Source organism: Etheostoma spectabile, chromosome 6 (assembly GCF_008692095.1).
Source record: "Etheostoma spectabile isolate EspeVRDwgs_2016 chromosome 6, UIUC_Espe_1.0, whole genome shotgun sequence".
Lineage (NCBI taxonomy): Eukaryota > Metazoa > Chordata > Actinopteri > Perciformes > Percidae > Etheostoma > Etheostoma spectabile.
In genome coordinates this window covers 10,948,784-10,976,780 of record NC_045738.1, presented here as the reverse complement: position 1 = coordinate 10,976,780, position 27,997 = coordinate 10,948,784, and the positions used below count along the sequence as shown (strand labels likewise).

General features: G+C 42.1%; 5 protein-coding genes across 9 annotated transcripts; all 5 read left to right on the top strand.

Moving 5' to 3' along the window:
* The first annotated feature begins 3 nt into the window (after positions 1-3).
* il11a (interleukin 11a) lies at positions 4-6,033 on the top strand. Its single transcript, XM_032518844.1, has 5 exons — positions 4-182; positions 968-1,125; positions 3,893-3,988; positions 4,135-4,296; positions 4,445-6,033. The coding sequence occupies exons 1-5, from the start codon at positions 176-178 to the stop codon at positions 4,622-4,624; spliced, it is 603 nt and encodes a 200-aa protein (XP_032374735.1). The 5' UTR covers positions 4-175; the 3' UTR covers positions 4,625-6,033.
* Positions 6,034-6,419: 386 nt separating this feature from the next.
* Positions 6,420-25,767, top strand: znf628 (zinc finger protein 628). 3 transcript variants are annotated; one of them, XM_032518600.1, is made up of 11 exons: positions 6,420-6,567; positions 7,004-7,577; positions 7,913-7,985; positions 8,089-9,006; positions 9,736-9,906; positions 10,053-10,386; positions 10,857-11,011; positions 11,532-11,774; positions 11,911-13,931; positions 18,822-18,829; positions 25,755-25,767. In XM_032518600.1, the coding sequence occupies exons 2-9, from the start codon at positions 7,192-7,194 to the stop codon at positions 13,918-13,920; spliced, it is 4,290 nt and encodes a 1,429-aa protein (XP_032374491.1). In that variant the 5' UTR covers positions 6,420-6,567; positions 7,004-7,191; the 3' UTR covers positions 13,921-13,931; positions 18,822-18,829; positions 25,755-25,767. The 3 variants fall into 3 exon arrangements, with proteins under 3 accessions (XP_032374491.1, XP_032374490.1, XP_032374489.1); XM_032518599.1 differs by lacking the exon at positions 25,755-25,767 and adding an exon at positions 24,661-24,697; XM_032518598.1 differs by lacking the exons at positions 18,822-18,829; positions 25,755-25,767 and having other exon boundaries at positions 11,911-14,251.
* nat14 (N-acetyltransferase 14 (GCN5-related, putative)) lies at positions 14,419-16,519 on the top strand. Of its 3 annotated transcripts, none has more exons than XM_032518795.1 (4): positions 14,419-14,592; positions 15,053-15,210; positions 15,481-15,624; positions 15,714-16,519. In XM_032518795.1, the coding sequence occupies exons 2-4, from the start codon at positions 15,130-15,132 to the stop codon at positions 16,161-16,163; spliced, it is 675 nt and encodes a 224-aa protein (XP_032374686.1). In that variant the 5' UTR covers positions 14,419-14,592; positions 15,053-15,129; the 3' UTR covers positions 16,164-16,519. The 3 variants fall into 3 exon arrangements, with proteins under 3 accessions (XP_032374686.1, XP_032374684.1, XP_032374685.1); XM_032518793.1 differs by having other exon boundaries at positions 15,319-15,624; XM_032518794.1 differs by having other exon boundaries at positions 14,448-14,470; positions 15,319-15,624.
* On the top strand, positions 19,361-21,276 carry aicda (activation-induced cytidine deaminase). The gene is made up of 5 exons (XM_032518842.1): positions 19,361-19,481; positions 20,126-20,291; positions 20,386-20,668; positions 20,842-20,957; positions 21,082-21,276. Exons 1-5 carry the CDS (start codon positions 19,462-19,464, stop codon positions 21,130-21,132), a joined length of 636 nt encoding a protein of 211 aa, XP_032374733.1. The 5' UTR covers positions 19,361-19,461; the 3' UTR covers positions 21,133-21,276.
* LOC116691296 (adaptin ear-binding coat-associated protein 1) lies at positions 21,786-27,839 on the top strand. The gene is made up of 7 exons (XM_032518823.1): positions 21,786-22,027; positions 22,984-23,084; positions 23,504-23,608; positions 23,824-23,905; positions 24,029-24,137; positions 24,331-24,478; positions 26,180-27,839. The coding sequence occupies exons 1-7, from the start codon at positions 21,927-21,929 to the stop codon at positions 26,290-26,292; spliced, it is 759 nt and encodes a 252-aa protein (XP_032374714.1). The 5' UTR covers positions 21,786-21,926; the 3' UTR covers positions 26,293-27,839.
* Positions 27,840-27,997: the final 158 nt, after the last annotated feature.

The window sequence follows — 27,997 nt, the reverse complement described above, 5'->3', positions numbered from 1 at the left end:
CCCATTCATCCTCTCTCGTCCTGACAACTTTCCTCATCACTCTGACTGAAGAGTGCGAAGAAGAAACCGGAGCACGTGACAATTTCCGGAGTTCAGTTTATTTATTTATTTTCTATTTATTTATTTATCTGCCATTTGTTTGCTGGTTAACCTATCCCTTGGATCCGAACCAAATATGAAATGTAAGTGTTTGTACGAGTGTGTTTTAAATCCTAATTGCTTTTGTTAATTATCATTTCTTTTAAAGTTTTATTTTATTTTTAAACCTATATTTAAGCTGTGGGTCTATAACGTTTAATGTGACTGTATACACCTTTTATATCCTTCATATACAGGCTAAATTAAATGATTTATTCATGGATTAAATTCTAAATAGATGACTTACTTATGACTTACTTATAACTGTATTCTTTGGTGATCCTCACACTATATAAGTTACACCATATGGCAGGGAGCTCAGATGCTCCTGCAGTGTTATTTTGGCTGTGATTCTTGTGGTTCACCTGTAATTATCAAGCATTCATCATTTCAACGCCACTGTGGTTCCCTTTTAATACTTAGTCTACCTTGTATTTGAACTTGAAAGGAAAAGAATGAATGAGCTTACTGTTAGAGAGTTGACTTGGCTGGGTCTATATAATTTATACTACCAACTCACGTACCTATCCAGTTGCAGGTGTGACAATCAGCAGCATTCATTGCAGTTGCTTATGGTAAAGGAGTGATGCTCATATTCAGTGTCAAAGCTTGGGCTTTTTCTGATTTAATGATTTGCATTCAGCCTGTGAAAACATGACTCTGACACTGAAACTCTTGAGGATTCCTCTGCCAAGTCTGGAGCTATTGTTTATATTATGGTGCAATATCTTCCCCTTGGAGCTGACAGCCGTGGCCTGAGGTCATTACCATTATGGCGAGATGACAGCGCCTCTCCAATAATTGCTTCCGTTTTGTTCTACCCCTACAGTGCTGCTGGACTCCTCCTCGTCGCTCCTCTTCTCGCTGCTATTGGCTCAGCTGCCCGTGTTCACGTCTGCCTCTCCAGTACCACAGCGGCGGCCCACTGACATGGACAAACTGTCCAATCAGACCAAAAATCTAATGAAGCTCACCCAAGAACTGCTGGTAAGTGAAGATGTCGTCATGGTGATTGTCAATCTCAGTCATTGATTGGAGGAAAGGCCAAGGAGGCCTATCCTGTGCTTACTGATTTGTTAGTGTGAGGGTGGAAGAGGATGAACAGCCTGTCTTGGTTGATCTTTCCCTAGTTGGATTTTGGTGTTAATGTTACCTTTCAGTTTTAGGTATCAACACTTCAAGCAGCACTAACTTTGCACCATGCACTGTACAACAGTTTTGCTCAGGACTTCAGTTTAACTTAAGCTGCTTTTAGACTGGCTGAAGTCCATCTGCATGCTTAAGCAGCAAAAAGCTTTAGGGGAGATTTGACTGAGTGATCTCACTTTTAATCCACACTGGACCGGAGAGGTCTGACTCAGCAACCTCCTGGTCTGCCTGGTCACTTGACTGGTGGCTGTAGAAGGAAAATCGGTGGCCAGGCTTGTGCCGCTATGCAGTCCAGTGAAATTAAATAAAGATCAAGTTTTATGGAATTAATGAGAATAAACACACATTTACAGTGATGGATACACAAGATACACAATGTGGTCAGGAGATAGAGAAACAAAACATTAAGTTCTAGGAACATGTTCTCCCATAAAGACTTATTTAGGACTACATATCAACACTTTACCTGCATCAAACTAAAGCTGAACTGCTAAGCACACCATCTATGACATGACAGCAAGTATATAACTTGCCTGTTTATATAGAAACATGTTTATGTTCTGCGGCTAGACTGTGGAAGTGAGGATGAAGTTTGAAGAGTTTTTTTTCTCCTATGAAATGTGCACTGTACTGACAACAATGGCTCAAAACTTTTTTTTTGTTGACAGTCAAGTGGGTAGGAAAATCTGATTTGAGAGACTCTGCCAAGATTTTGCTCCACCTGGTGATTGTGTATCAACATCGTGTTTTAACAGGTGAAACGAAAGAGGCATCATATCTGTGGATCTTTAGTTACACATGACTGATCTAGATTCTATTTTTGCATTATGCAAATCTTTAAACTATTTTGTTCAGGGGATAAAATCAAAAATAGCCACATACTCTCTCTAGTCTTGGCTGGTAGATAGTGTTCAGAAAGTGTGGGTGTGTGTTCTGTATGTGTGTGTGGGTTTGTTGTTTTAAAACAATGTCACAGACCGTTGTGTGGCTGAAGTCTGTAACCTGGGGTCCAGATGTGAACAAACCAGAATTATCAAAGGGTGATGGGGACAGTATTAGACAGTGTTCAGTAACATGGAAGATTTATTTTAAATCTTTTCCTTATTGTGTGGAATTCCACTTAAGAGAGGACAAAGTTAGGAAAGATAAATAGAACGGGAATCCATGGAAAGTCCCTGCAAAAAAGCAATGAAACAGATTCTTTAAAGAGAGAAATGTGTGTGTGTACACACATAGGTCTATATAAGTTTTCCGACGTAACTGTGTGCGTATGTGTGTGTATGAGTGAGTCTGTGTTTGCATGCATACGGTGCAAATGTGTATATGTGTGCATGCATTTGTGTGTATGCATTTTTGTGGTGCTGTGTGTGTGTGTGCATTGATGGTTCTGTAAATAGCCATGGTTGTGTAGGTGCGGTGTTTAGTGTTTTGCTTTCGGTCGCCACAGCAAAGTGACTTGATAAAAATCTAAAAGATTTATCACATTCCAGTATTTGCATTCAGGAAGAAAAAGGTTGGATGCTTAGTTCTGTTGGGTGAGGTCATGATCTGTGATGGAGAGAGCGAGAAAAGGAGGATAAGAGGGAGAATTATAGGCTGAGAAAGATGGAGCAAAAACCACAAGAGATGAAGAGATCAGAGAGCCAACTAGATGACAAGCCAGTGGTGTATGTGTGTGCCTGCATGCACATGTGCACGAGCTGTTGCATGTGCTTGTGCACCTGGTATGAGACAGAGAGGGGGAGAGGGGGGGAAGCGAGGGATGGAAGGGGACAAAAAGCCACGGAGACAAAACATTGGACCACAAACATAAGTGAGCTCTTATGAAAGGCTGATAGAGAGACATGCGAGACAATGCGGCACATTCATCACTAAAAACATCAACACAAACAACTGGAGGCAAACAGTAGGCCAAGAAAAACACTGAATAACAGGTTAAGGAAGCATTAAGCACACACTACCTGTTTACACAAAACCTTTCTCAGCACTCATCATCCTAATGTTGTTATGTTCCTCTACTGATTGGAAATGACGCATGCCACATCAGTCATCTTCGTTTATTCACATTCATTACTGAATCTGGAGCACGTGTTTAAAACCAATTGTACCACCGATGAGCACATCTGCCTTTGTAAGGTACCTGTCAGGTTGTTTATCCCCCTCTGGTGGCCCCGGTGAACATTACACCTGCTGTCTAGACGAAGTTTAAAACTACTCTAGCTGGGCAGTGGTACTGCGTCATTCTCTCTTTTTATAGCTGTGACCCTGGAGTTTCCCTACAGCCCTGTGTTGTCTGTCCCACTTGGAGATTTCTTAGTCACTGGATATGTTGTTATCCTCACTCCCTGTAGAAAACATCCTGTGGGTTCAGGTCATTTGGTCTTATTGTTGACATTTCGGGAGGCTGAATATGGGTGAACTCACACTGACCCGATCAACCACACTCCCCTCAGTGAAAGCTACTGTTTCTAAGCACAGAAAACAGTCACCCAATCGAGGTGCTAGACTAATACTTTCCTCATGTTGCCGTGACTTGTCTCGGGATGAGTACAATTGCGCTGATGCAAATTACTAACGGGCTGCTCTCTCTTGTTTTCTCTTTCAGAGGGAGCATGCGTTTGACTCAGACGTGGAGCCCCACAGGTTTAGGTCTCTGCCAGAAATGAGCAACAGATCAGCCAATGACCTCAACAATCTTGAGGTAATGCTCTGATAATGTTTTTGTGTGTGCGTGTGTGTGCATGCATGCATGCTCGTGAATGGAGAAGGCCTTGTCTGTTTCTATCCACACAGTGACATCTTGCCACACCCATGCAAAGTTACTAAGTATGTCTGTGTTGTTTCCAGCTGAAGCCCACACTCTCTCAGCTACATGCTGACCTGAAGCTCTATGAGCACCACTTCGAGTGGCTGAACAAGGTCTCAAAGAAGCACCACCACCCTGCGCTGCCCAAGCTGGTAGAGATGATCAGAGAAATGAAATCTCTCATCAATCTGCTGCACCGTCAGGTAAAGAGCATTCCCTTTTTGATACTCAGTTGTCAATGTAACTGTAGACAGGATATTGTGTCATTTACTAATATATTGCTAACACTTAATAACTTGATAAATCAATTAGTTTTCTAATCTGTTTGTCTGCCTGACTTCTCTCCTACAGATGTTGAGAGTTGAAGCACCAAGGCTGACTCAGGCAACCCCATCCCTTCCCCCTCACCTTCCCTATCAGTTTGATGTCTTGCAGTCCAGCCATGAGCTTCTTCAACACTTCAAGCTCTTCTGTGATTGGGCATACAGAGCATTCATCAGCCTCAAGCCCAAAGTCTCTGCAGTACAATGACAATCCAAACGCATTCATTCTTTTCCTCTCAACTATATGGCGGCAGAGCCAGTGAGGACCCATGAAGTCCCGCCTCAGCCAAAGGGGAATTAGGACCATGTCAGTGTGCACTGTAGTCGACAGCATCCCTTATAAGGCCCAAACGTCAACTAATGACGTGTGTTGAAGAATGTGTTTCCATCAGAGCCAATAAAGATGAGCTATAGTGCAGCCAGTTAAAACCGTTAAGATTCCTGCTAAAGCAAACTGCCAGTTTAACTATGATGATCATGTCATGATTCCCCAAACTGTCTCCTAAAGGCCTTGTTCATGACCATGTTATTTATGTATTTATTTATTTATTGACTGTCAGTAATTTATTTAATTTTATTTATTTGAAGTTGTAATGTGTCACTCTCATCTTTATTTCTGTATTAACGTGAATTTATTTGCCCACATCTCTGTAATCTTTCTTTTTGTCTTGTGTCTCACTGATCCTCGGAAAAAAAAAAAAAACAGTAGCACTTCCTGACTTTTGTTTAAACTAACTTAATCTACTTAGCATTTGTGTATTTCTTTAGCCAATAATTCTTCCAATAGATGTAGCATACATATGGACAGCCAAGGTTTTCACTATCTCACGCACAGTGCCCTTAGAGTAAACTTTTAGAAGATGTTAATGTTCTCTTCTAACCATGTTAAACATGCCACGTCCTAACACATCAATTAAAATGAATTGTACACATCTGAAAATGTCAAAAGTGGTAGTCAAAGAGAAGTGAATGCTTTCTCTTTCTCCGCAGGCAGAGTTTATTGTTGTTGCCTGTTCCGTTCTGCATGAGGAGGCATATTTAATGTTGTGGTAAAGTTGTATGAATATGCCCTGTTGCTGAGCACTGATGGACCTGATTAGATTCTTTGCACAAACGTCTTAGAAATAGCCTCTTGGATGAGTGAGATGACTGATTTTAAACCTGTGCTTTGGAGTAGAAAAGTTTGTTTTTGTTAGTTAAACACCCAAAGCCTTAAAATACTATGTATTGTGACACTTTGTTCTGTACAGGTGTACATAAGTGTACAAGAATGTAAATTGTTGTACACAGTGCTTTTGTGTATTATGTTGTTACAATATAATTTAGAGTACTTTACCTTTAACTTTATCACTATATTTTTATTCATTCCTAATTTAGTATTTGTTACAGTATTGACTATTTATTTAAGTAACTTGTTGGAACTATTTATTTTGTGCTGCGTTGGAGCAAGTCTCCAATCTTTTTGTACTTTTATACAGTTTTTATTCTTATTTACTTTTATTATACCATCATGTTTAAATTATTGTTGTAACATCAAGATGCCTCTTCCACACACTGATTGGCCTCAATGTGAAATATGTGCCTTGGTGAAATAAATACTAGAGAATGTGCACAATGGATTTTAGTATATGTTTAATACCTATAGTCCACCTGCAATGTAAACTGGGACAGATGAGAGCTACGGCCATAGACTGTATATGAAGAGGTTAGGGCAGACACCACACACACACACACACACACACACACACACACACACACACACACAGAACTACGTTACCCAGAAGTCTGTGCACAAGAGTCACAAAATAAACGATACATATTGATTGTGAAAACGCTTCATAAATTATTTTTTAAGATATTTTAAGTGTAGACACATGACTAATAAGTGCTTCAAGTCAAATTTGGAAGTTAGAACTATTTTAAGCGAGGCATAAAAACGTCAATCTCTCTATTGAGGCTCATAGCCAATGGCAGTAGTACATCTATTGTAGCAAACAGCCAATCGCAGTCATTGTTCTTAGAAGGCGGCATCGGGTGGAGAACTGCTGTTAGTTTGCGCTGGGTTTATTGTTAAGGTTGTGTGGATTAGCACTGCGGTACCCAGTTCCTTTTTATAATATCAACAATATAGCTTGTAAGTTAAGATGCTGGGTGAGTACTGCTTCCGCCTGAATTCATGCGCATCCTTATCGAGCAGTTAACCGACGCTGTTCCGTATTGACAGGGCGAGATTAGCTTTAAACGAAGGCCAGTAACGTTAGCTGTTTTTGTTGATACTGTGAAAACTGGTATTTTCTGTGCGTGGTGTCTGTCGGCTTGCACAGCTGATAGGTTACATTTTCATACACTTGTAAAGCAGCTTCATGTGTAGCCTCTGTGTGTATTGCTAATAAGCAGCCATAGATATGGTAAGCACCGCACTGCGGGGACTGACAGAAACGGACTGACTGCCAGAGGAAAGACAGCAGGGAGGGGGCGGCGGGACTCGCTTCATACAGTAGGGAGGGAGTCAGGTGGGGAAATTTAAAGGGGACATTCTCACCAGGAGTTACCAACTTATAATGCTGTATTTATTTCCATTTCTCAGACCTGTCCTGAGCTTTCTACTTGGGATGACAGCTGCTTTTTCCAGTGGCTGACAGGGAAAGCATTTCTGAAAGGCACATAAGAAAACATGAACGAAGGAAAGGTAACAGAAAAACCATGATACTGCACCAAAACTGATCCACGCTTACTGCCAAGGAGCCCCTCATCTGCTACCGGCTTGCTCTGGTAATGGCTAACTCAGTGGCCTTAGTGGTCCAAGCAGAACTCTTACCACCTCAGTCCACCGCCTCGCTCACTCATTTTCCATCCCTTCTTGGTTCGGGAGAGGATGGTGAGGACGATGGGGACAGAGGAGAGCTGGTGGAGGGAGACAAGGGAGTAGTACAGGGTGGGGAAGAGGTGGTTCTTGACATGGTGACATCTTCTGTGTCGGGCCCACCCCAGCAGGCTGAGCAGTCTGAACATCCCTTCCAGTGTATGGACTGTGGGAAGAGTTTCAGGTGGTCGTCCAGGCTTACCCATCACCAGCGGAGCCACAACAATGAGAGACCATACCGCTGCAACCTCTGCCCCAAGGCCTTCAAGGGCTCCTCTGCTCTGCTCTACCACCAACGGTACCCATAATTATATTCCCTTTACCACCCTTATAAATGTAAAACGGAACAGAGTCCTGAAGCTGTTAATATTACTTTATGTATTGAAGTGGGTGGAGAGAGAGGCAGAAATTTCCAAATTCATGTACCAGGAACCCAAAGTACTGTGTTCCATAATCAATACCTTTCATAAAAACAGCTATACTTGGCACCAGTGTGTATAACATATCACAAGAGAAAGTGTTTCAATGTATTTCTATATTGATTATATGTCACACCTGTGATGGCATACTGAATATACTGTGTATATATAAGTAATTGTGCTATCTTCCTGAATAGTTACCTTTTCTTTGCAGGTCTCACTCTGGGGAGAAGCCTTACAAATGTCAGGAGTGTGGAAAAGCCTTCAAACGCTCCTCTCTGCTCCAGGTGAGATGTCAAACAAAGTCATTTTATATACAAGGATTCTTTTAGGGGAAAAAGGTCTTACAAATGAGCAAGACATTTCATCTGTATCTCTGTCTGTCTCCAGGTCCACCAGAGTGTCCACACTGGAGTGCGTACCTTCGTGTGCCCCTATTGCCCTTTGACCTTTAAATGGAGCTCTCATTACCAGTATCACCTGCGCCAACATACCGGAGAGTGTCCATACCCCTGTGACACTTGCCCCAAGGCCTTCAAGAATTCAAGCAGTCTGCGACGACACAAAAATGTTCACCTTGGTCTCAAGCCTTATACCTGCACAGTGTGTAACAAATCCTTCACTCAGTCTACCAACCTGAGGCAGCACATGAGAATACATACAGGTGAGAGGCCCTACATCTGTGGTGAGTGTGGACGAAGCTTCACACATTCATCAAATCTGGCCCTACACAAGAACTCGCACCTCAATGCAGGAGGGAGGGAGGCAAAGAGGGGAGAAAATGCAAGGAAGGGACATGAGGTGGTGGTGGTTGGGACAGAGGAAGTGACATCGTCCATGTTGACTGACATGGTGGGATTTGTGAGCCAGGATGGAACTGATGGAGTGGGGTTGGGTATGGAAGAAGTGTTCCTGTCAACCACCTCATCTGGGCAGAATCCAAATCTTCTCACCCTCACTACCTCTAGGGAAGGTGTGTGTGCATCTAGGGCCATCGGGACAGAGGTTCACCTGAGCACAGACACCGGGGCCAGTGTGCTGCTGTACAGCTGTGGCAGCTGCAGCCACACCTTTGGAACACGAACAGATCTAGAGGATCACCAGTCCATCCACATGGCTCCAGATGGACATGGGGCCGGTGGAGAAGTGGGGTCTGGAGCAGGGATGGAGGTGGCGAATGGGCTAGTGGGAGCTGGACAACTGCTGGCTGATTTTGAGGAGGTGGTGGAGACTACCACAGTGGCTGAAAATGGACATACAACAGAGGTGCTTCTTGGACTGACGGAGGGAGCAGATGGCAGCAATACAGTAAGTGACTGGATTAAACTTTCATACCAGAAAGTGAAGGGAATTATCTAAACAGGGAATTAGGTAATGGAGTGTTGTATGTAGCCTGGTTCAAGAATCTCAGATTTGTTCAGCAATTCAAATACTGTATATCTGGTGTTGTTCCCATTGAGAGCTGCCTCCTTTTGATTAGAGAAACAATTTACTTAAATTAGTGGCCAGCCTGTGGGATTATAAATGGAAACTTCATCTTCCTTTTTTAGCTTCCAAGCTACATTCAAATGGCGACAACCATAGATGAAATTCACTTTGATTTACAGATCAGCAAATTTATTTGATCAAAGTGACAAATGGACCTGCTCCTGGGTACTGTTGCTTCTGCGTCAACTGAAAATTACGTTAGCGGGACCGACACATCACTCGCTGCTGACTGGTTTAGGAAAAAACAAGACATCAGTTATCATAAACACAATAATAAATAAATAAATAAATAAATAAAGTGAAACAAATTGTCTGATTATTAGACTAAGTTGTACGAGGTACAGTATATCACTTGTTTGTAACATGTATGGAATAGAATGACCGTACTCTTGAAAGTGAAGACAAACACTAATTTGTCTACATGATCTCATTTTAATTGAGGTAAAAAAAAAAAAAAAAAAACCTCTATTATAGACTAGGTATGTTGTTGTTTTTTTATCTGAAGATTTGTTTTATTTATGTGTATAACTTCCTTTGGTTTGTCCTCAGAATGTGGGCACCACCCAGGCCCAGTTTGACCTGCTGCAGAGCTTCACCGAGGTGACTCAGAGCTCTGAGATCGTTCAGCCAGTGGCCAGAACCACATGGGCAGGGCTGTCATGTGGCTACTGCAATAAGACCTTTAAGACCAGTGGAGGCCTCAATAGACATGTATCACTGGTGAGTTATAATGCTCTTTTACTAACACTGGTATACAAATTGCCACACTGCACTGCATATTGAGCAATGAGATTAATATGTTGCATTTTGATTGATCTATCGTAGAGTAATAATTGCCTCCTGTGTTCCCCTTTTTCTTTGTCCAGATGCACTCTCTGTCATCACAGTCCCGCTCCCAGTTCAGCTGCTCCGCCTGTGACCGCTCCTTTCCCCTTCTCTCTTCCCTCCTCACCCACCAACACTCCCACACACCTGAGCAACGTCTCTTGGCTGAGGCAGAGGCTGAGATAGTGTGTCCTCCTTCCCTTTCACTGTCTCTCCCCCTTCCCTCTTCTCCCAGCCAGGCTGACAAGCAGCAGGAAGGCCAGAGGGAGATCCATGTCAAAATCATTACCGTCAGTGAGGAGCAAGAAGAACAACCGGCCAAACCGACCAAAGCCCCCAAAAAGACAGGAGCCAGCAAGAGCACTCCTGCTGGAGGTAAAGGCATTTTCATAGCAGAGCAGACACAAAACATAGAGACAATGGAGATCTGACTTAAAATAAGAAAGTATGAGCCAAGCTATTTGCTCATGTGTTCTTGTAATTCACTTACTGTAAAGCTACCCATGCTGTATCCAATATCAAATTTGTTGGTTAATACATTTATAGCAACCAGGGAACTTTCCTTTCTCTCAAAATAACTTGAGAGGTTGTTTTTTTACTTTGATAATTACTACAATGGGGCTAGACAATCAACATTAATTCTGTTTTACTGTATTATGTGTAATTTTGTCATTTTAATACGTATATGTCATATGTTGTTTGCTTCAAAGCCTTCAATACATATGAGTCTGGACAGACATAGATGTAAACTGCAACTTGATTGTTTGGTTGTAGGCGCAACCACAAGGTGGTAAAAAGGTTTAATATTCACAATCATTATCCTTTTGTTTCACACATTGATACAGAGAGGCCATACCGCTGTTCAGAGTGCGGAAAGGCCTTCAAAGGTTCATCAGGACTAAAGTATCACATGAGGGATCACACTGGGGAAAGGCCTTACCGATGCACAGAGTGTGGAAAGAGCTTCAAGAGGTCATCTCTGCTTTCAATTCATCAGAGGGTAAGACTTCTGTTGCAAGAAATTTAGAGATCCATCATTTGAGAGCTAAATTTGATTGAGATAATGAAATGACAACAGTGGCTTTCATTGAATTATTTTAAGTTTTACGTACTACGCTTGTAAACTTTACATTTATTACATATGTAATAGCAACCAAAAACTGTCCAGCAGATTGGAGTTAAGTGGTAGATCATATAACAAAAAACAACTTGTGTTGTCTTCCCGTCAACCATGAACTTGCCCTTCCAGGTCAAAATTGAATTTTTTTTGTGCTTTTCCAATGTTTTTGACGTTTTTTTCTGATTTATTTGTCACTTTTTCTGCTCTTTTTTTTAAAACCTGAGCTGGTTTAATGAAAGGTTTTACACTTATTCTTGGAATTCATGGTCAACAAACCTCATCAAATTATACATAAGTTTTTAGTCAGAAAGGCAGAAATTATGAATTATTATTATCAATTTGACAACACAAGGGTTAAAACACCAGAAAGTATAACGGTTATTACTTTCACTTTACCCAGGTACACACAGGTGTTCGGGCATTCCAGTGCCCTCACTGTCCTCTCACTTTCAAATGGAGCTCTCACTACCAGTACCACTTGCGGCAGCACACAGGCGAGAGGCCATATGTGTGTAAGGAGTGTGGCAAGTCCTTCAAGAACACCAGCTGCCTGCGTAGACACAGTCAGATGCACTCTGGACTGCGACCTCATACCTGCTCCATCTGCTCAAAGTCTTTCTCCCAAACGTCAAACCTCAAACAGGTCAGTGCAACCTGGACAGATTCAACTATGAACTCATGTAGATTATTAGCGTTTTTAGTATGGAATAGATCTGTTTAACCTCATCTTGTTTTATTCATTTGTTTTCCCTCTTCTTTTGTTATTTCTCTGTGAGCAGCATGAACGCACCCATTCTGGTGAGAGGCCCTTTCAGTGCACACACTGCAATAAAAGCTTTACACACTCCTCCAACCTCCAGCTCCACCTTCGGACACACTCCTCAAGCAAGGACTTCAAATGCCCGTACTGCTCAAAGGAGTTTGTCATGCACTCCTATTTGCAGAGGCACATCCGCACCCATGGCAGTGGAATTGCCCTGCCCTGCCCTGGTGGTGGAAGTAGAGATGGAGTGGCTGTGAAAGCCAGTGTTGGAGGAGTAACAACCACCACGACTCTGCTCAACCCCATCACTCTGGAAACCTCAGGAAACCATGGTAGCCTGATTGTGTCCCAGCCAGCTCTTAATATTCCCCCCAACACCTCTCAGAACTACTTTATGATTCAGACAGCCAGCGGCCTACAACTCATTCCTCTGTCATCCCATCCACCAGCCCCTCCCCCTCCTCCTCCACCACCACCACCTCCGTCCCAGCCCCAAAACTTCTTTCTTCTACAGTGCCCCTCCAACAACGGCAGCCAGTCCAGCTTGATTCTTGTCCCAACGGCAAACAATCCTCATCCAGCTCCGGAGTCTCAGGCTCTCCCTGTGCTTCAGACTATCCAAGCTCTCCAGCCCGTCCTAAACCAAACACAGACTCGGATTTCCCACTTTCCGACCACTTCACAGCAACAACAGCAGACTGGGTTCATAATCACCAACAATATCAACAATACAAACACTCCTGCTGCCACGCCAACACACACTTTCTCAGCCAACTCCCTACTGACCAAGCCCATATTAGGGAAAAGCACACGGACTGCTCGGGGCAGACGGGGACGCAAACCAAAAGCTACTCTTCAGAAATCGGCAGCAGCTTCTGTCAGTCAGACTGCAGGTGGAGCTCTGTCACTGTCAAACTGTAATGTGACCAACGTCTCACAGACTATTACTGCTGCTACAGAGTCCTTAATATCATCTGCATCCACAGTGTCTCACTGTTCAACATCTTGCACTAATGTCCCAATTTCATCTTCTACTACTGTAGCCCCCACAGTGGACATCTCAGAACCCCCATCAACTGTTACCATGGTTACATCAGGCCCCACAATAGCCACAGCATCAGTTTCTACTCATACCACAGTGGGGCAAGTAAAGACAGGGGATGCCATGGCAGGGAAACAGTTTGTGTTATGTTTTGATAATGAAGGACGGGCAAAGGAGGGGATGAATATCGAGGAGGGTGGGCATTCCTATGTGTTACAGTTTGAAGGGGATGCATCAGGAGAGACAGTGGATGGAGGAATAGGTAGAGAGGGAAAATCACTTGTGTTGCAGTTCAAGACAGATGGGCAAGGTGAAGGAGCAAATGCGGGAGACAAGGGAGAGATGATGTCACTTCTGCATGAATGGGGTGGAGAAAAACAGGGGGAGAGACATACAGGAGAGGAAGGCAGCCAGGGAGAGTCTTATGTCCTCCATTTTCACACTGAGGCACAGGACAGTGGTCCATCCAGTGGTACCTTCAGCCAAGGGCAAGAAACCAGCTTGCATCTTTCTTGCACACCTACCCAAAGTTTGGTGCCACTTGATGGACAGGAGGTTGTGTTTGAACTTGGGAGTGAGACCAAGATAGAGCAGGAAACGGAGGAGGGTATGCAGATGATAGCCCTGATAGAAGGTCAAGGGGGAATGATGGGAGAAGAAGGGGTGGGTTGCAATGCCGAAAGTGGGAGGGTGGACCAGGATGGAGGAGCTATGGAAGGCATATTTCAGCTGGGAAATGGAGAGGAAATTGTCATAATTGAGGTCAGCACTAGTAGTTTAAGAGAAGGAAGAGTGGAGGGAGGAGGGGATGGAGAGATCTCACAAAGTAGTGAGGTGAAATATGAGAGTGTAACAGCTGAGGCAAATGAAAAGTCTGTAAAGGAACACTGCTCTGCAGCCAATGTAGAGGTACCGACATCATCTGAGGACACAATAAGTAATGGACCTATACTTAACTCTAAAGAGATGCAGTTCTCTAACTGAAAGTGTGATGTGTGTGTGTGTGTGTGTGTGTGTGCGCGCGCGCGTGCGCGCGTGCTTTAGTTTGCGTTCTCCTGGAGCTGAGGGAGAACATGCAGGTAGATGAGTACTGGGTTGTTATCCCATGGTGCCACACACTAGAAATGTTATACATTCAAATAGGCTGTACATGGACCTTGGAATATTCCTGATTATATTAGTTTAAATGATACTGTCATTTGCAGTTTGTTTAAGTAATTATGAATTATTGTGAATAAATGTTGTACATGGCGCACTTTCTTCACAATGTTAATAGTAAATAGTTCATTATTAATAAATCTGTCAATATCTTTTATCGTTTGCCTTTTTTTGTTACTTTCTTGTAGTTTGAGTTTTTCCTTTTAAAACAAATTAAACATTCAAATGTCATTCATTCATTGGACCGCTGTTTACGTTGTTACGTGGCGTTTGCCATTCACGTAGCACTAGCGCAGTGCGGATCATGCTTACGGAAGTGACGTAGATGGACACACTGAAAACGTACAACGGGACATAGAACCATACCATAAAACCAGTAGGTTTGTGATCAGAATCCCTCCTTTCCGTTAGAAATGTCTCTGGTCGTTTCTGATTTAATCTTAAACATGCAGAGTGTTTACTTATGTTCAGTTTAATTTGAGCAGCGTGGCGGAGAAGGTAAGCAAAACCGGGGTTTAGAGCAGAAGCAGGGGGTCTAAATGTGTCGTAATAACCATATAAGGATTTGAGCAAGGTCTTTTCGTCTGTACCTTTTGATGATCACCGTTACCGTGCAGATGAAAGCTAGAATGGCGTGCGTTACATTCAAGTACAGAATGGTGACGATACATGCATGCTACAAATCCTCCATTATCCCCCATCTGTCTGTCTATGTTGTTTATAGTCAGCGTGGGTGTGATGTCACGTTTCTACTAATTTACTGTCGACGAAGTCTAGTCCTTTGCATAACATGAATATTGAAAATATCCGACCCATTTCAACTACAGCATGTGTGTCATTGTATAGATAACAGAATAAGGTATACAAGAGTATCAGTTATCTGCGTGATTTAGTATCAAACGTTGCATTTCAGTGACACTTTTTAACAACTAAAATATAAACTGCCCCGTTTTTGTAGGGTCCCTGTGCACACTGTGTGGATGTGTGTAGAAACGGCGGTGCAGCAATCCTGCTGTTGGAGCATAAAGCCTAAACATGGTGAGGCTGGAGCTGGATCAGGTGGTGATGAGGAGGATGAAGGAGGACGATATAGAGATGGTCAAAGCCCTTATCAAGGTTTGTGCAATATCATTAGACTGAGTTTGTAGGCCGGCTACATTCATCATGATTGGAATTTACTCCTGTCCTTGTGAGGCTGATTTCTTTTGACTTGCATGTCACCAGGAGGGCTGCGAGGGCACAGAAAACCGTCTCATCCTTCACATCCTCACACGTCCACTCTGCCTCTTCATCCTGGCTGTTTTCTCCTCAATCCTGCGCTGTTTCGTCCATTCCTTTATCCTGGCCCTTGCTATTCCTGTCTTCCTGCTAATTATCTTTCTCAAGATCACCATGCCGCGGTCCACAGGGGTTCTGGGCAGCAGCCGCCCCTACTGGGACTATGTGGGTAGCAGCTACAGAGGGACAGAGGATGAGACACTGCAGAATCCCTACTGTAGGATCAGTGGGAAAACATCAGTGACTAAAAAGGTTAGTCTACTCGTTTGCCTGACATTTTTTTGTAGTTTTCACTTAGTGAGGAAATGTTGCAGCCAAATAATCTTATTTCTTTTACTCAGCCAAGGCGTAGAATCACACCCAAAGACAAGGACAAAGATCTGTCAACAGAGAATGTCACCCCAGACAGGGAGCAGGAAGCAGGACAGGTGTGGGTGGCAGACTGCGATGGTGATATCCTTGGGTGCATCTTCAGGGAAAGCGTGAAGCGAGCGAAAATCAGGAGGATCTGCAGGTTGGTGACGGGCTGCTGGTACCGCAGGGAGGGTCTGGGCCGGCTGCTCGTCCAGAGTCTGGAACAGAGAGAGAGTGAGAGTGGCGCACACAGAGTGTACGCACACATCCCTTACCCCTCCAAGCTGGGGGAGGCCTTCTTCAGGAAGCTGGGCTATCGGCAATTTGAGGAGGGGACCGATGTGGAAGAAAATGACGAGGAGGAGAGGAAGCTGGAGACTCCAGAGAGAGGCTTTCTGGGATACCCCCTCACCAAAGTGTTTTACAAAAACCTGTGATTGAGCAGTGATGGACTCTTGGAGGGGAAAAAAGTGGCATTGGAATGGCTGAAGGTGAAGAAGCCATAAAATCAGTGCAAACTATGGATCTCTGCTAAAGGTGTTATTGATTAGTTTGAGTTCATAATTTAGTCAGTATTTGGGTTATTTATTTATTTATTTAGTGTATGTGTTGCTGTTCTGTTCAAGTATTTGTACCTTTTTCATCATATAAAGTACCATCTCTCCATTCTCATAAAACAAATAAAATACAACAGATGTTTCATATATTCAAATATGACATCATGAATCCAAGGTCATGCTGTTCAAGCATTATTTCTAATTAAATAAAATGGTTATGTAAAATATGTGTTTTACTAAATATGTGTTTGTGTGTTTTTTTTCTTAAAAGATGTCCACACGGGAAACGATGTGTATGATTGCACACGTTTTTTGTGTGAAACCATGCAGATGTGTTGGAGGAGGTACAGTTACTGTATAGGAAGTGTGTGTGGTTTATGTGAATCTGCAGAACGTATCTGCTTTCATCCTTCTCCGCGCTCCTTCGCTGCCGTTGCTCAGCCTGACGTACAGTATGTGGGTACATGAGTCTGCAAAAACAGTGCTCCCTCCTTTGTCTTCAGTTTTTTTCTTCTTTCGTTTTGGTTTTCTTTGTTGCATTCTTTAATGCTGACAGGAAATAACTCAATGACAGTTTCACAAACATTATTCATTATTATTTATTAATGTAAATTGTAAAGTTAAAATAAAAAGCATGTTCTGGTTACAAGCTGTCAAATGTAAGGATTTGTGTGCTTTTTTAAACCTCAAATTTAAAGCACAAAAACAATTTTAAGGCTTCACTTTGGACTGTAGTAATCTCAGTATATTACGTTAAATATGAATTATAAATATAGATTGATTAATAATAACAATAACTGTTAGTTGCAGTCCTAAAATATTGTATTTATTACAAAGATTTAATCAAAATCTGAAAAGAATTACTTGGATTTTAGTTTCAAAACTAATTGGCATTGCACATTTAAACACAGCACATTAAATACAGTATATGCACAGGTATTCTGACTCAAGAATGTGTGTGGTTTGCAGGTGACTGGCAGTTTATGTGACTAAGTGGGGAAATGCACACAGCCCCAGTCTGAGGCTAACCTTTATGGTTAGCAGCTCATATGCTCGCGTTGCGCATCTACCTCCTGCTAACCTCAAGCGAAGTCCCTATAGCATCAGTGTGCCACAGATAAACACCACAGGATGTTTGTACAATGTTAATGTGTGTGGGAAGGAGGTATATCTCACCTGATGTGAAGACAAATAAAGGCCTATACTTTACTGCAAACTAAATCATGAAAGCTGTAGTGGAAAACTGTTACTTGTGCCACTTCTTGGTCATCATCAGGTCATTTCTTCATGACTGTCAAAGAGCAGGCACCTGTTGGGCCCTACCCGCCTGATCTGTAGCTATTATTGTTTTCAGGAAACAGATGTGAGTTCACACACTGGAAAGAAAGTCTGTTTGTGACTGTGGTCATGTGCGTCTGCACGGTATGGCTGTGTGTGAGTGTTGGTGTGCACGTGTGCAGGGTGTGGGCGGGTGGGTTTTGGAAAGTATGACTTGGCATTTCCTACACCCAGTTTTTGCCCCTGACTATGGGTTAAATGCACAGCCATGTCTGGCCATACTGTACTACTCCACCACTCACAAACACACTCACACACACACTCACACACACACACACACACACACACACACACACACACACACACACAAACACATCAGAGCAGTGGTAGTGCATGTGAGCATTCATGTGTGACTGTGAGATGACCTTGGTCAACTGTGGTCAAACCCAGAGAGCTGGATGGGAAGTGGTTACATATAGTTTGGCATTTGATCAGCCTCTTAAAGTCGAGAAAAGACACATGCACACAAGATCAAATGTGCAGAGACATTAGGCTTAGTGCACTGTAAGAGAAATGCAATATGATGTGAGGTCGCTCAGATCATGCAGACACACACACACACATAGGTGAATCACTTAACATTTTGGGGCACCACACAATCATAGGATAAATTAGATAAATTAGTTCCAGATGATGTATAACATAAAGACTGTGTTAATGGCATGGTCATACAGATGGCTAACACACACACACACACACAGATGAGCTCCAAAAACAGCCACCCTGGGAAACGGTGAATTCCCCAAACCACAGAGTGCATGAGAGGGTGAGGGGAGTCATGGGAAAGTAGGATGCCTGCATGGAGTGCGACTGAGTGAGCAGACTGGGCCAGAGCTAAAACAGACAAAGAAAAGAAAAGACGAGAGCAAAAAAATACACATCCTGATTTGGCAAGGACGGATGACAGCATCTGATGGTTCAAAGGCCTATGAGTGAGATTTATTCATTACCTGTGGTCGGTCAGCTGGCCGGCCGGTCTAGCACACATGTAGGGTGAGGGAGGTCGATTACATTTCTGCTCCCAGTCTGACACAGTTTGGGAAATCCCAGAGAATAGGATGAAGTAGGTGTCAGGGGCCTTAAGATCTGGGAACACCTATGGCTCTACCAAATGTTGGTGCCCAGAGGATGTGGGGGAACAAGTTAGGTGGAAAAGCTGAACAGCAGGAGGGGTTGGTGGCAATCCCACTGTGGATCAAGGTGAGAAGGTATCTGGAAGCTTTTACTTAATGATCTGGGAAAACTAAAGTGGAAGGGCCAGAGACTGGATGAGTCTTAAGTGTTATGAAAGTTTCCAGTCAGTTGGCACAGTTTACTGACGTCTGTAAAAAAAAAAAAAAAACTCCAGAGGTTGGAAATCACGTCAAACACTACTCCTCGCATGTGTGTTCACTCAGATTTAGTGAAATCTTTGTTGTGTAATCTACTTCCACCAATAAAATTCCTTTATTACCTTGTAACCAAAAGAATGGTTTCAATTCACTCACCATGTGAACTAATGTTAAAATGTTTAAAACACAGGAAATGTGATACCCTTAAAAGAATTTAGAAGATTAGCAATTTATTTACAGCTTTCAAAGTTTTGCAGCAAGAAAATACAATCCATCCATCTCTTTTGTCTCACGCCCCCAGAATTTACTTTGAAAAATCTTTCTGTCCAACCAGAAGCTGCGTCTATTGTCTGCAGGATGTTTATGTTTAGAGGTATATGTTCTCAGTTCCCTCCCTTTAACACACACACACACACACACACACACACACACACACACACTTTCACTCTTTGTCATTTACCTCCATTTATTGGACCCGCCGAGTAAGAAAGCAAAGCGCGTCTTTCGAAATGATTACAAAGCTAGACAGGTGAGCAAAATAGATACATTCTATTTATATGATGTATGTCTTTCTATTTGACACTTATTTATACAGATTATACACGCATACTGTTAAATGAAAAAAGGGTTTTTACTAGCGATGATACTTTGACACTAGTTTAAACATATTCTTTAGTGAAATTCTGTTTAAATAATTATGACAATATATCTCCTTTAAGCATCATCAATTAAGGTTTCAGTATTATTGAGTGATGAAGACCTTTGGTTTCGCTAAAAGTTGTGAAACTGAGAGTGAGAAAAAGCAGTGAATGTTAGTCGATTACTCACATTTGGTTAACCACACGTTTTAAATGAGTTTATTGTACTAATTGGGAATCAAACTTGAATTCAGTGTGAGTTATCAGACTAATAATAAGTTCTAATGGTGATTTAATGAGTTTCTTTACAGAATTGGTCTTATTTACTTGCCAGGCATAATTACTGAATACTATTGAGATCCTGTCGCCAACAAATTCTGTTTACAGAACAGCAAAGCTTTCGAGAACGACATTATTACTGATTAAATGTTGACTGATACATGCAAAGAACAGTTTAAAAATTATTTAGGTAGGATGTGCTGTGGCCACATGTCATAACCTAATAAAAAGGACACCTTTTATCCCTGTGTCTCAGTGTGCTTTTGCCCCGAAAAAAGTTCATCTACCATTACAAAAACATGCGCTGGGCAAGGGGTCGGCATGAGACATATCTCTGCTTTGTAGTGAAGAGGCGAGTGGGGCCAGACTCCTTATCCTTTGACTTTGGACACCTTCGCAATCGCAATGGCTGCCATGTAGAGGTAAGTTATGTGGGTCAAGATAGGGGAAAGGCCGAAAATAACAATTAAAAGTATGGGATGATTTTATCTCTGTTATTTTTTTCATTCTCCATAGCTGCTGTTCCTGCGCTACCTTGGAGCCTTGTGCCCTGGTTTGTGGGGATGCGGAGGTACTGGAGAGAGGAGGCTCAGTTACTCCATCACTTGGTTCTGCTCCTGGTCTCCTTGTGCCAACTGCTCCATCAGACTGTCCCAGTTCCTCAGCCAGACGCCAAACCTTCGCCTAAGGATTTTTGTCTCTCGCCTTTACTTCTGTGACATGGAGAACAGCCCTGAAAGAGATGGCCTAAGAATGCTGAAAAAAGCTGGCGTGCAGATCACAGTCATGAGTTACAAAGGTGGAGGCATAAATTGGTGCATATGTGGTAGAGATGATGTGTATATGATTCTAGAGCAAGAAACTAATTGAGATCAAACAAGCCAGATTCCACTTTAAAAAAAAACATTGTTTTCCTTATTTTGGTCGCTTTCTGGATGTGAACAATGATCATTTTTTTCTCTCTCTCTTCAGACTTCTTTTATTGCTGGCAGACCTTTGTGGATCGTAAGCAAAGCAACTTCAAGCCCTGGGAAGAGCTGCACCCAAACTCTGTTCGCCTTGCCAGAAAACTCAACCGCATCCTCCAGGTAGAAGACTTACTATAGCCTCCTGCATGTCTTTCTTCAATCAAACCAATCAAGATTTGTTTAAAAATTCTAATAATTATATGTTTTCTTCCTTCCTACTTTTCTTTCTTTCTTTCTTTCTCAGCCTTTTGAAACAGAAGATTTAAGAGATGCCTTCAAGCTTCTTGGACTGTGAAAAATACCTGTGACCTGTGATCTGGTGTTAGACATATTGGTGTTGGTCCATCACTACAACTGCTTTTACTGAGAATGAGAAAAACAGAGAAAAGTTGTGACAAGGCTTGCAACATTAGGTAGCTGCTGCTTGCTGTTTCTGTAGCAATATGGTCATGTGAAATAAAATTGCAATAATTAGGCTATGTCTTGTGTTGTTGATGTTGATGTTAACTAATGTTAGCCAAGCTAACGTTAGCTTTTCATACATTATTATAAAACTTCTGCTAGCTGGGGGTGTATCCAGCTAACTGCTAGTAGTAATAATTGTAGAGCATTGGACTGACTGCAAATTAAAAGTGAACTATTGTGACAAATTATTACATTTTCATAAATATATGGGAAAGATAAATAAGCAAAAACGTAAATGATTCAAACTGAAGCAGTAGAGGTAGAGATATCCTAAATGTTAGCTCCTAATACAAGTCAACACTTCTTGTATGGTAAATGCTCACTTCTTTTAAACTCCATGCCCCAGTTTGTAATGCAGGTTTACAGTCTACGAGCCCAAGCCAAACTACTCATGTGATGTCACTTAAGATATTTTATTTTGGTTGATGCAGGCTCAGAAGTAATTTTGTGAGTAAAAGTGGAATGTCCCTTTACGGTCATCACTGAAACAGTAGCAGAGAAGCTGGGTCGTCAGTTTGTGCGCAAATACACCGTGTATTACGGTCACGCAGCTTTAACGCCGCACGGTCGGACACGCCACTCACCGTCACCACCAACGGCGGCGTGCACCGAGTAAAAGTCAAGATGGCGGCCGACGGTCAGTCCGAGTACGAGGCGGTCCTCTGTGTCAAACCTGAAGTCAACGTTTACCGAATCCCACCGAGAGCTTCCAACCGGGCTATCAGGTGAGGGGGAGCAGCGGCCTGACGACAAGATTTCTGACCCAGCATCCGCGAGCTGCAGCCGTTAGGACTCGTTGCCTCGGCGACCTACCTACCGAGCTCATCCCCTAATCACGCAGGCTCAAGTAACGGCGGTTTTGTGCTGCTTGTTATTGTATGATTTACAAGGTCATTATGGGAAATACGTACGGTTACACCTGCACTGCGTTGCAGCCCTCTAAACAGAGACTGGGATGGATGGGTTATATTCTTGTCAGTTAATATGCTGTCGTCCAATGGCACATCAGCATAAATAATGCTTACTCTGATTAAAAGTGATTTTATAGGACAGCTTTCTAGGTAATGTCATTTTATTTAGCTTTAGAGACTCAACAGCATCCCAGAAGCTGGAAAAAAGCCTTGCTCAAGGACACTTCAGCAGGGTTGATGCTGTTTTGATGACAAAGGTTAAGCATGACCATGGGTAATCAAACTGAAAGACAGTGTTGTCCTGACAGACGTATCTGTTTTGAGTTATCATGCAGGAGAGCGGTTGTGTTGTTGAAAAGGTTGACATTGACTTGTTTACGCCCTTTTTCATTGGCTGGTGCTCCAGCTGCATCTGAGTAGACATCACACCAACCAAACAGTAGCATAGGCCAAAGTCCTATGAGACACTTGATTGGTTAACCAGTGACCATATGTACAATGAGTAAGGGTGATGCTGATGATGTAATATTTCAGCCTTAGGTCTAATGCCTTAGTCACAGTCTGTTCACATAGAAAATAGCCCAAAATAGAGCTATAGTGAATCTGAGTTTTGGACGAATCATAACAGGCACGTGCACCCAAAACACAAATCTCCTGTTTTTGTTGCCTGTTCTTCCAATGCGTGTCAACATCAGTCTCAATGAACCGCTGTCACTAATTTACCTACATCACACTACATCTCCTTGACTGCCTGTGTGTTTGTGTCCCAGGGCTGCCGATTGGAAGCTGGATGCTCCCGACTGGACAGGACGCATGCGTGTGACAGCCCGGGGAAAAGTGGCCTACGTGAAATTGGAAGACAAAATCTCTGGTGAGAGAAGCAGACGGAACAATGCCATTGTTTACTGGCACTGTCGCTGTTGTAAATCATTTCACTGTGTTCGCCATCCCCCTCTCTGTTACTCATCTATTCCAAGGTGACCCAGCCCACGTCCAAGCATGCAGTTTATTTTGAAGCAAACAGGCTGATAATCTCTTTCTGTCTGGGCATTTCAGGGGTTGGCATGGTTGTTGGCCTCGGATTAAACTTCATATTGTCCCTTTTTTTTCTTTTTTTTGTATGATCTGAATACTAGAAGTTGGATCCATCTTGCCCAGCATAAGCCAAATGTTTACTTTCTTTCCCTATTTTAAATCTAGTTGAGTTTTTTTAGTATCTCTTCGTGATCCAAATTTCCACTGGACCATTTTGTACAAATAGATAATGAGCATATTTATTTTGTTCTACAGGGGAGCTGTTTGCCCAAGCACCGGTGGTCGAGTACCCTGGCATCACAGTGGAAACAGTTAGTGACTCAAGCCGTTACTTTGTGCTCCGCATCCAGGATGACAACGGTGGGTAAACTGTTTGTTGCTAAGCTATAAATATTTTGTAAATGTGCTCATAATTTAGAACATGTTTGAACAGTATGATCCAGAGCAGAGATGTGAAACTGTTTATTGTAGTGTACAGAGTATTGTGAGAAACGGTCAGGTTTAGTGTGCATTTGTGTGCACAACCTCGCAAATCTCTTACAAAACCCTAACCTTTGTGTTCATTCCTCTCATAGGCCGAAGTGCGTTCATAGGCATTGGGTTTGGAGACAGAGGCGATTCCTTTGACTTCAATGTTGCACTTCAAGACCACTTTAAGTATGCAGCTGCTTCATACTGTGTCACGGATGATAACTAATTAAGTAGTGAATTTATATATTCTGGTTTATTTAACTATCTAGTAATACTTTTTCCTTTTCAATCGCTCCTCGTCTTCTGCAGGTGGGTGAAACAGGAAGATGAATTTAAAAAGCAGGAGCAGGCTCCAGACACCACCCCTAAACTGGACCTAGGCTTCAAAGAAGGACAGACTATTACTCTCAATATTGGGGTAACCTTACTCTCATTCAATTTGATGTTTATAAGGTTGGTTACAATTGAACCACCAAATGTACACTACTTATTTAACTTTTTTTTAATCTCTTTAAGTATGTTTTCTCTGTGGTCTTTACAAACAATCTGGGAAATTGTATAAACCCACACACTCACTGAGTTTTGGGTTCTCCTAATTATACCTTTTCCAGCAATCAAAGAAGAAGGACAGGTCCCGCCCGCAGAGTTCAGGTGGCTTTGGGCTTCTTCCACCTCCTCCTGGGGGCAAGTTAGCCCCACCTCCTTCGTCCAGATCTTCCAATCATAACACACAACCATCTGCAGGAGGAAGTGACACCGGTGGGTAATTGTAACAGTACAGTACAGAAAGCCGACGAGGTCATGTACCTACGGTCTGTCATGAGTTGTGTTTTCTCATCATCTGGACATAAATACATCATAATCTCCACATCAGAAGCTCTGTTATCCTATAAGCCCATAATATACTGTATATCCCACAATAATTATTCCTCAATCTCAAGGTGTGTGTGTGTGTGTGTGTGTGTGTGTGTGTGTGTGGTGTGTGTGTGTGTGTGTGTGTGTGTGTGTGTGTGTGTGTGTGTGTGTGTGTGTGTGTGTGTGTGTGTGTTGTGTGGTGTGTGTGTGTGTGTGTGTGTGTGTGTGTGTGTGTGTGTGTGTGTGTGTGTGTGTGTGTGTGTGTGTGTGTGTGTGTGTGTGTGTGAGATTCAAGTAGAATTCATCTTTTGTTATCGTGTTATGTTGACATCACAAAAATTATTTCCCATGAGCATGTCAAAACAAAATTTGGAGACTGATGTTTGTTCTTTTGGTCAACGTATCTATCACTCAGCATGGCATTGTCCTCACTTCTGTTACTGTAGAGGCAGCTCATTCCAATCTGAACTCAATCTTAACTTAATTGTAAAAATCAGTTTTTTTGGAAGGCTAAACGTTTAACATTATTACCCAATAATCCATTGCATTGCAGCTTTACATCCGTGTTCAACCTGCAAGTTGTTCTGGATCGGTGCAGCTGTTTCAGTCACAGTGGGACATGGAGTGTGACCTCAGAAGTCATAGTTTGACAGTTCATGTTAATAGTCAATATAAAGCAGAGGAAAGTTTTTCGTTGTTGAAAGCTTGTATTTCCTTTGCCCCATTGGGGACTGTTGTAAAGCTGTTTCCAGTGGAGCACTTGTTTCAACAGTCTGTACAATGAAAGTGGTGAGTGCAATGTTATGCTGACCTGTAGGAATAGTAACCAAAGCAATGACCAATAGACTCCGGTCCATTTTCCTTTTGTTGCCCCTGTCCTGATTATTTAAACTGAAAATCACACTAGTTTATCTCAGAAAACTAAAAATTGTTTTCCACGCACTCCACGCGGTGTTTAGTCATGCACACAGTTTTGGTTTCATATGCTGAAGTTGGGTGATTCTTGTCTCTGAGTTTTCAGCAGCCATTTGAATACAATGAAGATGAATGTAAGTTTGGTTGTGGTGCTCAAAGCATTGAAAAACACAATTTGTCTTTCCAAAATAATCCAAACCTCTCAAACAATTTTTCATTGAAACTCCTCTGTACCAAAGAAATGGCCCCCAACAGAACTGTTAAGAATAAAGTGTGTGACTCACCCAGAGTAAATGAGAGACCGTTTGTTTAAAGACTCATAGCTTTTGAGTTTTCAATGGTTAAAGCAGCACAAATTAAGCCCCATTCACTTCCATTGTGTTTTGGTAACGGAAGATGGTTTAAAGGTTTTAGATATCTCAAAACCTCAGCATATAATACTAAATCACCATGGATACATACAACTAGGGTGAGTGGGAAAGTAGCCTACTGTATGTTTGTTATTTGGGTGAACTTCCCCTTAAGCAAAATATAATTTTCAGACATAGTGGGTACAATTGTAAGATACATTTCTTGTAATCCTGCCTAAAGTTACTGATTTCTTAGACTGATAAGAAACAAACTGAAATCTGTTTTTTGTTACTTTTTCAGAGGTGCATTATGTTTCTGTTGTTTTTTTATAATCACCAGGTTTTTTGCTAGATCTGGACACCAGTAACTCTAACTCAGCAGCTCCCTCCAACCCCACCACCACAGCCAGCTCGGACCTGTGGGGAGACTTTGACTCCGTATCTACAAAGTGAGGAGGGATACATTTTTTTTCCCCACTTCTCTCTGTAAACAATGCAGCACATTTAGCAACTTTTGTTTCCCCCCGTTATGGGGTCCCGTATCTCTCCCTGCTAAGCAGGGTAGCCCCCTGTGCTAGTTTGTTTTATTTTAGTTCAGTCCCTCATGGCTCTTGCTCTTGGCCAGCGATACACCCTTACTCATAATCCAGTCTAAATTAGAAAGATTTACAACTATAGGCCATCACACTATCCACCCCCCATCCTACTTGGGGATCCTCTTCCCTCTCTCCTTCCGTATATCCAATCTAGCTCTCTAGTGTCCATTTTCTCGTTTGAATTCAGCTTTTGTCGTTTTTGTCCTCGTCTTAATGTTTTATTTGCTAATTTCTATCGTAGAGTATACTCAATAGAAATAGGAGCAAGGGAGACATAATCAGAAACATCTGATTGATGAAATCAAATTAAATATAATGTATGAATTTCTGTACAGAGAATATTTATTTTAAATGTATATATTGTCGGTAGTTTGTAATTATTGTCATTGGTGTTGTCACCTGTATGTACTGTAGCTTATTTGATCTCTCAAGTCCCAAGCAGTGGGACTGACTATATGCACTGACTGGCAGTCTACTCTGTCTATGTAGTTAATAATGCATAAAGTCTGCATTTAACGCAGGGATTGTTCAAATAGTTGAGTTACGTTAAGGTGAAGTTTACCACACAATGATTTTACTTGAAAGAAGCTGATTTACAGACTAGTTGTGCTCTCTAGTGGATCTACGGCATCAATTTGAGAGGACATTTCAAACTGAGCTGCAGCTGTGAACACATATTTCACAGGGGACGGGTCCTTGGCATTGTGTGCATTTGTTTTAACTGTAAAGCAGTTAAAAGAGACAGGGAATTAGGAATGTTTGATGCGATAGGGTGTTAGCGAAAGAAAGAGAGGCATCAAATGCTTTTATCTTTGCCTCAAGGGGGAAACCAAGATGATTTAGTCCATGTTATGTCATCTCTACTCAGCCCAGCTGTTAAAGCTGCGACTGGTGAGTCATTTAGGTCACAACCTCTCTCCTCCTCAATGAATAGGTCTGTGTTTCTGCACTGTTCAGTCAGTGTGGGGAGACACATATCTCCTTAATTCTTTTTTTGAGAAGGTGGTCAGGTCGCAGACCTCAATCACACAGCACGTTGTACTGTACAAACTGTGTTTTAACTGTGAACTTCAATTCCATGTTAAGATGTAATGTTAATGGTATTCTGATGCAGTCAATGCAATGTGGGACCAAGATAGTCTGTGTTTGCAGTGTTTTGTTGTGATATTGTCATGTACAGAGAGATGGCTCATGTTGCACTGGTATCACATGCACATGTGTGACAGCTGACAAGTGGTGTGACAATGGATTTGGATTGGAACACAGACTGTGTGAGTGTAAAGCCCTAAACAATGTCTGTCAGTGTTTGTTTACTGTTTAAATAATATGCATCTCTCCCAAATGTTACTTGTTATTAAAACTGTATATGATTATGGAAATATATTGCAAAGAAAAACAAAGATATCACTTGGTGACAATGACTCTTTGTTGTTTTTTTCCTCCTGAATAAACAGAGTGACAAAGAATAAATCAATAAAGAATTAACTCACGAAGAAATGTATTTATTTTTTATACAACAGTGCACATAATACTGGATTGTCTGAGTACATAGAGTGGGGCTT

Bases quoted from the DNA above. Each gene is read 5' to 3' on its own strand.
- il11a (XM_032518844.1), top strand. The intron at 1,126-3,892 runs GTAAGTGAAGAT...TTTCTCTTTCAG, and splicing joins AGCTCACCCAAGAACTGCTG to AGGGAGCATGCGTTTGACTC. The intron at 4,297-4,444 runs GTAAAGAGCATT...TCTCTCCTACAG, and splicing joins TCAATCTGCTGCACCGTCAG to ATGTTGAGAGTTGAAGCACC.
- znf628 (XM_032518600.1), top strand. From the start codon at position 7,192: ATGGCTAACTCAGTGGCCTTAGTGGTCCAAGCAGAACTCTTACCACCT. The intron at 7,986-8,088 runs GTGAGATGTCAA...GTCTGTCTCCAG, and splicing joins AACGCTCCTCTCTGCTCCAG to GTCCACCAGAGTGTCCACAC. The intron at 10,387-10,856 runs GTAAAGGCATTT...ACATTGATACAG, and splicing joins CAAGAGCACTCCTGCTGGAG to AGAGGCCATACCGCTGTTCA.
- nat14 (XM_032518793.1), top strand. From the start codon at position 15,130: ATGGTGAGGCTGGAGCTGGATCAGGTGGTGATGAGGAGGATGAAGGAG. The intron at 15,211-15,318 runs GTTTGTGCAATA...GCATGTCACCAG, and splicing joins TGGTCAAAGCCCTTATCAAG to GAGGGCTGCGAGGGCACAGA. The intron at 15,625-15,713 runs GTTAGTCTACTC...TCTTTTACTCAG, and splicing joins AAACATCAGTGACTAAAAAG to CCAAGGCGTAGAATCACACC.
- aicda (XM_032518842.1), top strand. From the start codon at position 19,462: ATGATTACAAAGCTAGACAG. The intron at 19,482-20,125 runs GTGAGCAAAATA...CCTGTGTCTCAG, and splicing joins ATGATTACAAAGCTAGACAG to TGTGCTTTTGCCCCGAAAAA. The intron at 20,292-20,385 runs GTAAGTTATGTG...CATTCTCCATAG, and splicing joins GCAATGGCTGCCATGTAGAG to CTGCTGTTCCTGCGCTACCT.
- LOC116691296 (XM_032518823.1), top strand. From the start codon at position 21,927: ATGGCGGCCGACGGTCAGTCCGAGTACGAGGCGGTCCTCTGTGTCAAA. The intron at 23,085-23,503 runs GTGAGAGAAGCA...TTTGTTCTACAG, and splicing joins ATTGGAAGACAAAATCTCTG to GGGAGCTGTTTGCCCAAGCA. The intron at 24,138-24,330 runs GTAACCTTACTC...TACCTTTTCCAG, and splicing joins CTATTACTCTCAATATTGGG to CAATCAAAGAAGAAGGACAG.